At 44.0% G+C, this 12,192-nt stretch overlaps 2 protein-coding genes across 12 annotated transcripts in view; both read left to right on the forward strand.

The window, feature by feature from the left end:
• UBE4B (ubiquitination factor E4B) overlaps positions 1-1,405 on the forward strand; it is a 42,882-nt gene extending 41,477 nt beyond the window's left edge. For both annotated transcript variants that reach the window (XM_014259209.2, XM_005530461.3), the window contains one exon: positions 106-1,405. In XM_014259209.2, coding sequence (XP_014114684.1) covers positions 106-164 — 59 coding nt within the window. In that variant the 3' untranslated portion in view covers positions 165-1,405. The remainder of the gene's footprint in view (positions 1-105) is intronic.
• Positions 1,406-4,960: 3,555 nt separating this feature from the next.
• KIF1B (kinesin family member 1B) overlaps positions 4,961-12,192 on the forward strand; it is an 80,525-nt gene continuing 73,293 nt past the window's right edge. For 9 of the 10 annotated variants that reach the window (XM_088066384.1, XM_005530462.3, XM_014259177.2 and 6 more), the window contains exons 1-2: positions 4,961-5,194; positions 10,085-10,266. In XM_088066384.1, coding sequence (XP_087922510.1) covers positions 10,161-10,266 — 106 coding nt within the window. In that variant the 5' untranslated portion in view covers positions 4,961-5,194; positions 10,085-10,160. Of the gene's footprint in view, positions 5,195-8,791; positions 8,877-10,084; positions 10,267-12,192 lie in introns of those variants that run through there. The other variant, XM_014259175.2, reaches the window with a different exon arrangement.

Consider the following 12,192-nt stretch of genomic DNA (forward strand, 5'->3'; position numbering starts at 1 on the left):
GAGGGACTTGTTTATAGTACAATTACCAAGTAATTTAATCATTCTTTTTTCTCTCTCTCTCTCTTTTCTTTTTTTTTTTTTTTTTTTTTTTTTTTACCTTACCAGTGCCAGAACTTAAAGAACAAATCCAAGCCTGGATGAGAGACAAGCAGAATGACCATTAAAATTCCCTTGCAGTGCAGGCCACCACCAATGGGCAGAGCAGGGCGTGGGCTGTTGTGGCAGGCGAGGAGCAGCCACCCCTGGGAGCTGTTGGTGGGAGTGGCACGCTCACGGCGCTCACTTGCAGGAGGCACCGGGAGCATGAGGACGAGGAGAAAAGCAGCTTCATTCTTGTACATATATTTAAGTGATAACGATGGTCAATAACACGGAGGACAAGCTAGGAAGTTACTTACGTTACAAAACTGTCCTTCAATATGTCACATTTTGGAGTTTTTACAGCTGAATTATTTTAGCAAAGACGAATGGATCAGGGCAGCATCCCTTCAACCTTGTTTTTTACCGCCAGATATCCGTTAATTTGATTGTGGTTAGAACCTTGGACATTTTGCTGCTAAAGTAACTTTTTTCTCTTTCCCTTTCTTTCTTTCTGTTCCACCCGTCAAACCTGCACTGCTGTCTTTTTCTTTTGTAATGCAAAAAATACAAACCCTGTGAAAATCAAAATCATTCCCCTGCCCTTAAAAGAACATATTTTGTGCGATAACTGTGCCTGCAACAAAGTGTTCATCTTGGGATCGTATTTTTATATTACACATATTTGCCTATTTGATTTTTAATTGGTGTTAGACACAAGGATAATTTCAAAAAAGCGAAGACTTCACACCTGGATTTTAATTTCCTTTCCTTGAGATGTCCCTTTCCTTTATGTTGATCAAGATGCTCTGGTACTTGTGAAAAGCCTTGAGATAAAAATACGTTAAAACAGCTGCCATGAGTGAGATGCTTGGGAATACCAGGATTTCAGTGACTTTAAAAAAAATAAAATACATTCTTTCAATGCTGCAGATCTATGCTAGCTGACAGTTCTGAGCCATTGGAGCTTGTCCGCAGAGAGCAGATACTTTTATCCTTGGAGGCTGCAGTTTGGGGCAGGGGTCATTTTTTTATGTTGCATACCAATTTGTATCCATGGCTTGGCCTTACCAAAGCAGAAAGGGTGCAGGAAATGTAGAATTACGTTTTTAAAAAAAAATATTAAAAAATATTCACAAACATTTTTATATTACTGCCCCCTGCATATGATACTTGAATTTCCTTTTTAAAAAGGATTTGAAACCACAGTGTTTTAAAATTAAGTTGGAAAAAAAAGGTTGTTTTTCTTTTATTTGTTTTTCGCCATGTCTTCTGTTCAATTCCTGACTCTCTTGAACTACAATAAATGATACACACTCGCACAGAATGTTTCCTTGGTCTTTCTTATAAGAGTGGGAGTGAAAATATAAAAAGTACAAATGATTGGGTGTCTTTGTTCTGGCTTGCTGATAGTGGGTTAGGATCTGGAGATAACTTAGTGAATTATGTGGAAAATTTCTGTGCACGCAGATATCAGTAATACTTTAAACTCAAGAATGTTCCCGAGCAGGTGCTGCTGAGCACCTCTTCATAGCTCCGTGCCAGCTGGTGACAGCTCCAGGGGGAATTTTGGTGAGGTTGTATAGAATCCAGCACTGACCTTTTAGATGTGCAAATAACTCTAAATTATAAAATGTCAAGGTACTGTTGTGGGCTGGTTTTTTCATTTGTTTGTGGGTTTTTTAGTGGTGCTTCCTCTTACAGCATGAATGTCTATTTCTTTTCTCCAAGGATGGGAGAAGATTCCAAAGCTTCTGTCTGCATCGACTGCTGCAAGAGAGAATTTTGTTTGTTGGTTTTATAGTTGTAACCTTCACTGCTTCCACAAACTCAAATCTCTTCTTCCTTCTTCAACAAGTCGCAGATCAAAGCCTGCTCTGCTTTCACCTGCAGGCTGCCAGTCAAGCAGCCAAACCCAGCACAGATTCAGGCGTGTTGTGCTGAGCTGTGTGAGATTTTCTTCTTTAGTGAAGAGATAATTTCTCTCTGTATGAACTCTTACATGTTCAACTGTCCCCTCGTAATTGAGGATGATTGCATGAAATCTCTATGAACATTCCAGGGTTCACATTCTTTGATGAAAGACAAATTCAGCAGTGAATATGTGTTTTTACTGGAGAATGATTAAACTATGGCTTTACAGTTTTATGGTTTTTTTCCTGCAAGTCAGTATCATCTATTTCTGCTATGACAGACTATAAAATGATTTTAAAATTAAAATTCTATAGTTTTGGGTTTTGCCAGGAGGAAATAGAAATATTTCTGTTTGGGGTGGGATGTTTTAATTAACACAATGCCCTTCACAATCTGAATTTATATTTATTCTTCCATTGTGTCAGACCCTGACCTGAGGAATATAAATAGCAAAGTGCATTACTGAAATGTTTTGTCTAATTATGGCATACATCTATCATTTGAAAACATGTCAATGCAGATATTGCACAAGACACAAAGGCTTGACATAAGTGGCCAAAACAATTTTATCTGGACAACTAGTGTCAAGTATTTCAAAGGTGTGGGCTCAGACAAGTGTTCTCCCAAATTCTGCATTTGTGAACAGAACAATGGAATGTATTTTAATGCAAGCTATTGAAAGTGCTATTCTATTGGGTCTGGCCACAAAAGTGTATCAAACCCCCCCTGACCTTCAGTGGATTGTGGACATTTGAGTGACTGAAAAGCAAAGCTGAAGCTGGATTAAAAATCAAACTCCCACAAAAGTATATTGGTTGTGTGACAATTCTTAGTTTAGTTAATTAAATGCTACCTGCAGTTTTTGGTGATTTCCTTTCCCCTCACTAAATTTACCTTTTCCAATCTAACTGCAACCTCACTGCAATACAGAGACTTTGTATTTGAGATCACAGAAACTATCAGTGGAGGGATTTACGTTTGACACGTCCATGTGTGTGCAGAATGGAAATGTCTGAGCAGGGAATGGTTTACCCCAGCACTGGAGAACTCATACTGCCGTTACAAAGTGAGCTTTCCTTGGCATTTATCGTGTGTCACTGCTCTCTCCTTGTCCTGCAGCTCTAGAGACGAGAAATTCCTGGGGCAAGCGCTGATGCTGTAGCAATACAATTCAGGACAATTGATTCTATTGTATCACAATTTATACTTATGTAATGGCCCAATTTACATCTCTGGCAGCTCTTCCCTGCTGGCATCGAGGACAGCTAATGCTGTTCGTAGCAGGCTGTCAGTCAGAGCTGGAGTCGAGCAGCCCCAGGAGCGTTGCAGCAGTGTCACTGTGCCCTTCTCCCCGAGCTCAGCCCTGCCCTCTCCCTGAATTCCCACAGGCTCCCCTGCTTCGGGCCTGGATCCCACTGATGGCAGCAACCAATTTCCTCTCTGCTAGTAAATGCAAGAAATAGCTACATTCATTACTTTACTGTTTCCCATCATGTCGCTTGGCATCCTCTGACTGTTCCCAGCAGGTTTTTTCAAGGCTCTGTGACCAGGGGCAGAATGAACGTGCGGGAGCTGCTCTTGTGAGCACTCCCCAAACTTGGGCATTGGCCTGATGCAGGAGCTGCTGTTCCTAGGAGACACCACACAAACTTTGCTCAAGTCTAATTAATCACGGTGTCTATTGCCATGGGGGGGTTACAGCATGCACCCGCTATCTGGACAGTTTGCCGGAGGTTCTGAAACTGGTTTGAGTTTTTTTGAAGCATTCTTGCCTTTTTACTTTCAGAGAATAGCTGACCTAATTCTCCATAGATCTAGGTGGAAGTTAGCACGGTTACACCACCCTAAAACCACCATTAAATCATCTGTCCCATCAACAGGAAGTATTCAAAGTTCAAACAATGGTATTTTCTGGGACATAGGAAAGCCATCTCTTTTTGATTTGTTGTTTCTGTGGCAGTATTTCTCTAATCCTCCCGTTCAGCCACGTACTGTTGGGCTTCTGCGTTTGTTACCGTAGCTGCAGATGAGACTGGCAAGGGGAAATAGTCACTTTTCACCAAACAAAGTAAAAAATAACTCATTCTGCCAAAAATCTGAACTATAAGGGGAACAGAAAGGACACGGCGGAGACAAACAGCTTATAGCCAGGAGGCTGCCAACAGAAATAAACCTTGTTCTGAAACTAGAAATCTCAGGTCCTGAATGTTCTCAACACCTTAAATCCATTTTGTATATGATGGTGTATGCAATATATGTAATTAAGGCGTTTCATGTAACATGGTTTTCTTTAAAATGCTTATAAGCTTAAACACAAACCAGTTTCTAACAGCAGAAATTACCAAATTACTAATAAGGAGGAGCTTAAAGCCACCAAAATAAAATTTTACTATGAGAATATGCATTAAATTATTGAAAGTATGAGAGTTAATCGACTAAATTTAATACATTATGAGGTTTAAAAATACATTATACGGTCCAAAAATATGACTCGGGCTGCGCAAGAAACGTTTTGAAGGGAGGGAGGAAGGATTCCTAATCCCACCGCCGTTAGGCCTAGTTTAGGATCCGAATGGCGCGGGGTGGCAGCGAGCCGGGATCCCGGAGCCCGCGCTCCCGGTGAGCCCGGAGCGGGAGCCGCGCCCGCCCGCGGGGGGCGGGGCCGCCGCTTTCCATTGGTTCCGAGGGCGCAGGCGTGATTTGCATCGCGGGTTCTGGTTGGCTGGTGCTGGCGAGGCCCCCCCTCCCCGCGCCGGCGCGGAGCAGGGCTCGGTTCTCAGGGCGGTGCCGCTGCGGCCGGGAACCGCCGGGGGGCGCTGGCGGCGCAGCCGGCTGTGATTGACAGGGCGGGGGCGGGCGCACGCGGGCTCCGCGGCGCGCCATTGGCGGACTGTGCGGAGGGGGCGGGGCGGCGCTCGGCGATTGGCGGAGCCGGGGGCGCTCCCCCCGCGGGGCGGGCGCGCGCTCCGGCAGTGCGGGAGCGGCGCTGGGGCGAGCGCGGCGCCCGTTCCTCCCGGTGTGGCCTCGCTCTCCTCCCTCCCCTTTCTCCCCTCCCTCGCCCTTCCCGCTCCATTCCCGGCAGCGGGGGGGGTCTCCCGGCCTCGCTGGAGGCGGCGATGGGGATGGCCGGGTTTTTCTCGCTGCGCTGCCGCGCCGGCTGCTGACCCCGCAGCGCCCGCGTCCCGCGGACAGCCCGCGCCAGGTGAGGGGGCTGCGCACGAGGGGCCGCTGCGCCAGCAGGGGCCCGGAGCGGGGCGGGGGTGGGTGGGTGATGCCGTAATGCGGAGGGGGAGGCGGCGATGCCGCCGTGCGCGTCTCTAGGGCCCCGCGGAGGGTTGAGGCCGGGAGCGGGGGCGGATGGACGGACGGACGGATGGATGGATGGATGGATGGACGGACGGACGGACGGACGGACGGACGGATGGATGGATGGATGGACGGACGGATGCATAGCAGTGGATATCCTGGAGCTGTCAGGGCAGCGGCGCAAGGGCGTGGGGCCGCGCTCGGCCTTGCCATCTGCCCGATGCCATCTCCTCGTCCCCCGGGACGCTTCCCTCCCTCCCTCCCAGCGCTTCCCTTTCTTCCCTTCCCTTCCTCTCCTTCCTTCTTTTTCCCCCGGGCGGCCGCTCCCCGACTTTCCCGAGGCCGCGCTCCGCGCCCTTGTCGGCGCTGGCGGCCGGGCCGGGCCGGGCCGGGCCGGGGCGGCGGGCGCCGCTCGGGAGGGGCCCGGGGCTCTCGGCGGGCCGGGCCCGCCATGTTGGGAGGATGAGGCGGCAATCCCGGAGCCCGGGCGGGGGGCGGCGGGGCCGGGCCTGGCGCTCCGGGGCATCGCCGGAACGGGGGCAGCGCCTGCGGCGGAGAATTCGCCAGAAGCAGATGATGAATTTATGCCTGCTTTCCGGAGTGTAAATGCGCTCATAGCAGATTCTGCGTTCTGAAGGATATCTCTCTTTGCTTCCAGATCCTTTTTAGCTCGGTTCTTTTTACTGTTGCACAATCCAGTGTTGGTAAATAGCCATGTGTGCATGTGATCGGGTTTCTGTGCCTCGCCAAGTTCTGCAGCGCTGCTCGATCTGGCATCTCCACCTGGTCCAGATATAGCAGAGCGTGTGCGAGTTCAGCTGAGTGATCACACTGTCAGCGCTGCCCGAGCTTCATGCGGCACCTAAAACTGGCTCTGCTGGGGGCCCCTTGCTCAGAAACCCCCGCTGCCCCAAACAGCTGTTCTGCCAACTTTCCCTGTTCTAATCTCTGCCCTTGTTTTATTTCTTCAGAGCTCTTGCACTGATGCAGTTACAAACCACTTTTTTGTGTTTCAAGTTTAGCACATTCTTTGATATGCAGATATAATACAGTTATCTGGTATATGACTGGTTATCTTAAATAAAAGTGATTCTTCTTTATTTGTGATGTGTGGTGAGTTTGGGTGGGTTTTTTTGAATGCAGAGATACAGATTTTGAACAGTTTTGTAACCACTTCGAGCTTGCTGCAGACTTCTCTGCTCGTATAAATAATAATTTGAATCTAAATCCCTGCTCTGTTGTAACTTCACTTAAATAAATAGCAATGTGTTTGTATTTTGACATTACATAAAAACTGGTTTGCCAAAACTTTCAAATACATCCAAGTATTCAAGTCTTAATGTTTATTCAAATATTTTTGTGAAAGCCCAGATCTAGTTGAGCCTGTGAAGGGTGATTCATCAACCCAGTTGGGTTTGTCAGCTTGAATACCAATAAACAGACAAGATATTTAGATGATTTTTTTTATTGACACTCTTTAATATTAAAATCTCACTGTGTGACTTACAGGATGGGTATCTTTAGTTTTAAATAGGTGTAAAACTAGAATGTAGCATTTGCTTTTTGCTGATGAAACTCTCTAAACAACTCGAATGTCCTCTACCACCTGTTTTGGAGCCAGTGGTAGATTACCTCAAGGCTCAGTTCCCTTTTTGGTTCCTGGCTGGGTTCATGCAGACTGAATGTTAAAAGAGACACAGCGAGTAGGCTCCTTCCAAGACATTAGGGACGTGATTCATTCTAGCATGGATGGCAGCCTTCTAAGCCTATAATGAACATTCAAAAAAAGTGTCTTTTATGAATATTATTCTTCTAAATCTGTACCACAGACTGTATTGTATATTTTGATTTTCTCTTTTTCAAGTTATGTTTCCACTCTGTAGTCAGCATTTTGTGGTAGGAAGTGGTACTGCTGGTAAATGTGAACCCTGAAAAACCAGTTGCAGTTTATTATGTGTAATGCTGTGTAACTTGGGGCTTATTTTGCCTTATTTTACCATTCTGTGTGAGGAGCGCAATGCTGCCTTTATAAATTATTATGACCAGTTAAGGTTACTGGTAAATGGAAAAACCTCTCAAAACTCCCAACAGCTTAAATGTATTGAAAGTTTGGCAAATTACATTGGTTTTGGTTAATTTTCTTATTAATGAAAATTAAAACTTGCATAGTGAATTGATATTCAAACCATCTGAAATCCATCTGCAAATACCAGTAGGTGTTTTGCTTACTTTAGCTATGAAAAATAGCAGAGTTGAGAACAAAAGAGATTTCAAATTATACCAAATTTAATTTCCCGTCAGCACAAAAGTTAGGGTTGGGAAAAATTGGCAGCTGCAGAAGTCCAGCAGTTAAATTTTCGTGTTGCAGGTGATATTGTGATCTCTTCTGTGAGAGTCTCTTCACAGTTGTGTTTCGAACAAGTCTGTCATTTAGCTAGTGCATATGGGGTCTCTGGAGGTGTGATTTTCATGCTTTCTTATTGTGAATATGACGTTTAGAGGTACTTGAGAACATATATATGTATATGTATTTTAAAGCAGATGATTCTTTCATCCCACTCTGTTTGCCAGCTTCCCAGATATATCTGCAGAAATTAATGCAGTGTTCTGAGAGGTGTTTTTATGAAAACATCAGAAAAAAATTCTTTATGGGACTCCACAGTAAGAAGGGAAAACAAACCCCCTACATTTCATAAACAATATTTTAAGAAGACGTTGGCAGAGTAGATTGTGTCACTGTGAACTTGACAGACGATTAAATAGTATTTCATAAAGAGGAGGCTGTGTGGAACAGCAATCTTTAGGGTCAGTTGTACGATAGTTGTGGGTTGTGTCTCATCACTTGGCTCTCGGGTGAGGGCTCAGGTTCTGGTGCCAGGGGCCTGGTAGGGAGGGAGAGCCAAAATCCAGGGTGGGTTCTGGGGGGAAGCAGGTTTTAAGGAAGCTGTGTGTTTGATACTTTGTTCCACACAAAGGCACCTCTGGGCAGGAGGGAGTGAAGCAGTCCCTAGAACAACCCAGAACACCAGGTGAATTCATTTCCAGTACTTTCCTCCTCTATGCTATTTTCCAGATTTTAGTGAAACTTCTTAAAATTCCTCACTAACCCTGAGCTGGTGGTGTGGCTGTTTCATTAATCATTACTCAACCAGTTTGCTGTACCAGTGACATTGAGTTTCAGTTGGCTTGCTCTTAAAGACATTCTTCAAGCCTGATGAGATACCTCAGTTACCTGCAAAAATAAGAAATGCTTTAAATTGCTTCTACTTGGGGGAGTAATTTAATTTCTGCCTTTACCATGTGATGGCATTAATGAAGTATTGCAGTTTTATTAAAGACTTCTTGTACTGTGGGAAAATGTGTCATAACCTGAATTAAGCATGTATAAGTACTTTTACCAAGTGTGGAACTTAACTTTAGAGCTAAAATGCTCCTGCTTTAGACCTGCTAGTAAGTTTTGTACTTCTGTGATCACAGCCCTGAAATGAACATTTCACTGGATATGTGGTGTATGGATAACCAGGGAAGATGTCAGGATTTCTGGGTGCATGGTTGAGCAGAGTTGAGTTCTGCCCAGGGTAAGTCAGGTTCCAGATAGAAATGACTGCATTGAGTCAGACTAAGGATTAATCCAGCTCTGAATCCTCTCTTCAGCAGTGGCCATAGCAGCTATTTAGGATATAAGGATAAATCAAACAGAAATAATGTTTTCTCACTCTAGTCATGCAGGTTCTGTGTGTCTGTGCTATGGAAGCTTTCCTAGCCAAAGGTAGGAGCTTTTTAGTAGTATTTAGTCTTTGAGTATTATTGCTTTTTGAGGCTGTTAGACTTCAGTACTGACTGTCTCCTATGGCAGTAAATTTAACTTCTCAGTTGCGGACCAGCTGAAAACCTTTCTTCTAATGGAAAAGGCTGGTTGACACCAATACAAACAAACCAATCTTTGTAACCCTGCATTCCAGCACTGTCTCAGACATGCCTTGAAGTTTGGGTAGTGGGTGTCAGGGATAGTTTCCTGCAACAAAAGTGCTCCATCATTTAGATGTGGTAGGATTTGAACAAGTCTTTTGATGATGGAGATGAATTTAATGGTGGACATTTACCTGAACATAGATAGTAATATTTACCCTGAAGGCAATAATTCTCGATTTTTCTTCTTCCTTACAGCGTATCCTTTAATCAGTAGATATGTAGTAAGTAGTTGATGAGTTATTTCCTTTGAGAGGAGGACTTCCCCAGGACTGCAAGGCGTTCTTTAAGGGTGCACCCTTTTCTCTGGAGTCATTTGTATTGAAAGTCAGTGAGCTGTGGCCCATGACACTTGAGTTGGTTTTAATATCAGTGCTGAAGCATTGTGGCACAAGGATTGGACATGTAAGAACCTGGATATGGGGTATATGGTCATTGCCTCATGATGAAATTTAAGTAGCTGTGTCTTTACTGCTAAAATTATCTTTGTTAGGTTAAGCCTAACACATGTTGTAACCAGATATTTATTTTGGTATTGGCATTCGTACTTTCTGGAAGAAAACCAAGTAATGAAAACAAATATTTGTACACTTCAAAAGATCTGCTTCAGGTGACAGAAACTTTTGAATAGGGAGACAGTGAACAGGTACTGAGAAGTGTATTTCCAGTTCTGGCTTTGAAGTGGCACCTTTTGGGGGGAAGGGTGGTGATCTGCAAAGCAGAAATTGCATTTATGAAGTAACTTTGAACCTTCCTAATTTTATCAACATCTTGAATACAATAGCTGTAAATAACTAAATGATGTTTTTCTCCTTAGAAAATACCAACAAGAAGGATAACTTGAAAGGCTCTTGATCACTTTGAATTCCTTGACTGTACTACAAGCAGCCAGGATGTCGGGGGCTTCCGTGAAGGTGGCTGTTCGGGTGCGGCCTTTCAATTCCCGAGAAACCAGCAAAGAGTCCAAATGCATCATCCAGATGCAAGGCAATTCAACCAGTAAGTTGATTTTAATCTTGTAAGGGAGTCTTTCTTTTGTTCCCAAACTTCCTACTTAAATATTTTCTTCTGTCAGACTGAGAACTGTGTACATTATATCATGTAGAATTAATCTTTTAGTTATTCTGCTTTTCTGAGGCTGTCATTACCTCTGAATGTGACTAAATATTAAGTATCTTGATTTTTATGCAGTTGTTTATGGTGTTTGCTTCTGCTAATCTGAAAATTCTACAGAAAAATTGGAGTACCAAAATGAAAACCTTTTTGTGAACTTCAGTGTTTGGGAATGTCATGTGGGTAGACACATACAGGGATAAATTGCTGACCACCACATGATAATTGCGGGGGTACAAGTCCTGCTTGGATCTGGCGCTTTAGTTCTGCAGTATGTGCTTTTGGTTAAGAACGTCATTTGGGTGAGAAAGCTGAGATGAAAAGGGTATCAAGTTTGATGCTTTTCCAGAGCAGGTGTCTAAATGACAGCAAAATAACAGACATAAAATGATCTTCTTCTCTAACCAATTAGAAGTGTTAAGCTTCCAATATAATTGTTGTGGGTGTAATTTGGAGAATGCTGTTCTGTGGGAAACTGTGTGTGGGCACACCTTGTTTGGTTGTTGGGTTGGTTGTTTTTCGTAGCTGAGGTCAAGGCAGTATTGACAGCATCTGAGGGAGTGTCGTTCCTCATGTGCAGACCAACAGCTCTGCCCATAAACTGCTCTTCTTGGGGCAGTTTTTCATTGTTAGGTAATCAAGTAGAGCCGTCTTGTCTGCAGCTGTAGGAAGCGACGCTGCAAGAGCTCTGAGTTATTTCGCTGTGTGATTACTTGAGTGTTTACTCATGCCTGTTAACACAAAGGAGGTTTCATATAGGCCTCTCCCTTGGTTTTTTTTGCTGAGGTTGTACGTCAGCTTGCTTGTGCTTCTGCAATAGAATTTAAGTCATGGTTGTGGTCAACTTAAATTATATAGTATTTATGGTTTCATTGGAAAAGAGGTGTCAAGAGAGCTTGTATTTTAGTGTAGAAAGTTCTTATCTTCAGACCTTATGGGCAGTACTACACAAATAAACTTTTTTGGGGTTGAATTTCAAAATTTCCATTTAAGGTAGGGGTGGGAGGGGTTTGAAGTAACCTCATATGGAACAGGTGCTTTTGTGCCATCACTGGACCCCAGTGTAGAATGGGGGAGCTGCAGACTTCATTCGAGGACATTTGTTATGGAAATGCCACCAAGCTCTGGGCTCCAGCAGCACCACTGGGTATCTCTGTAAAGCTTTTCTTGCTGGAATTTTAGATGCTTAAGGTGTTTGAATCACAGGAGCCTGTGGAAGCACCTTGTTTGTGGCACAGCAACAAGGGGGAGCAGTCAGTGTCCAGCAGTTTGTTTGGCTGAGTTGGAGCTGTGGCCTGGGCCAGACTCTGGTTCTGTTTCTGAACGCTGGAGCTGCATGACAGTGACACATTTCCAAGAAGCTGCATCAGCTTTCAGAGGGAGAAAAATACTTCAGCTTTATCTAATTGGAAATGTCTTTACAGAAATTACTTCTTTTACTGTATTTTATACTCTGAAATGTTCTAATCTGCAGCATTTTATTTGAGTGCTCTGGCTCAGATCAAGCTGGGTGATGTGACAGATGGTCAGGTTTAAGTCATCGGGGCCATTACAGGCTGTGGAAAGGAATCATCAGTTGCAGTAGTTAAACATTGTTACAATCAGTGGGATATTTTTTCCCTGTATTTCCCTTTTAAAGGAGAAATAAAAGAAAGGAATGGACAGGGGAGTAGCTTGAACAGAAGAGGATTGTATAATAAAGGATATGAATAAGGCATTGTTTGGTGGGGAAAAAAACAGCAGAAATCTTTTTGCCAAAGAATCTTCCTAACCAAGTTGTGTGACACACAAATTCCAGCTGAAATTCTTCAG

Source organism: Pseudopodoces humilis, chromosome 24, assembly GCF_049639895.1.
Source record: "Pseudopodoces humilis isolate 2021_Gansu_Grassland_sample_001 chromosome 24, ASM4963989v1, whole genome shotgun sequence".
NCBI lineage: Eukaryota > Metazoa > Chordata > Aves > Passeriformes > Paridae > Pseudopodoces > Pseudopodoces humilis.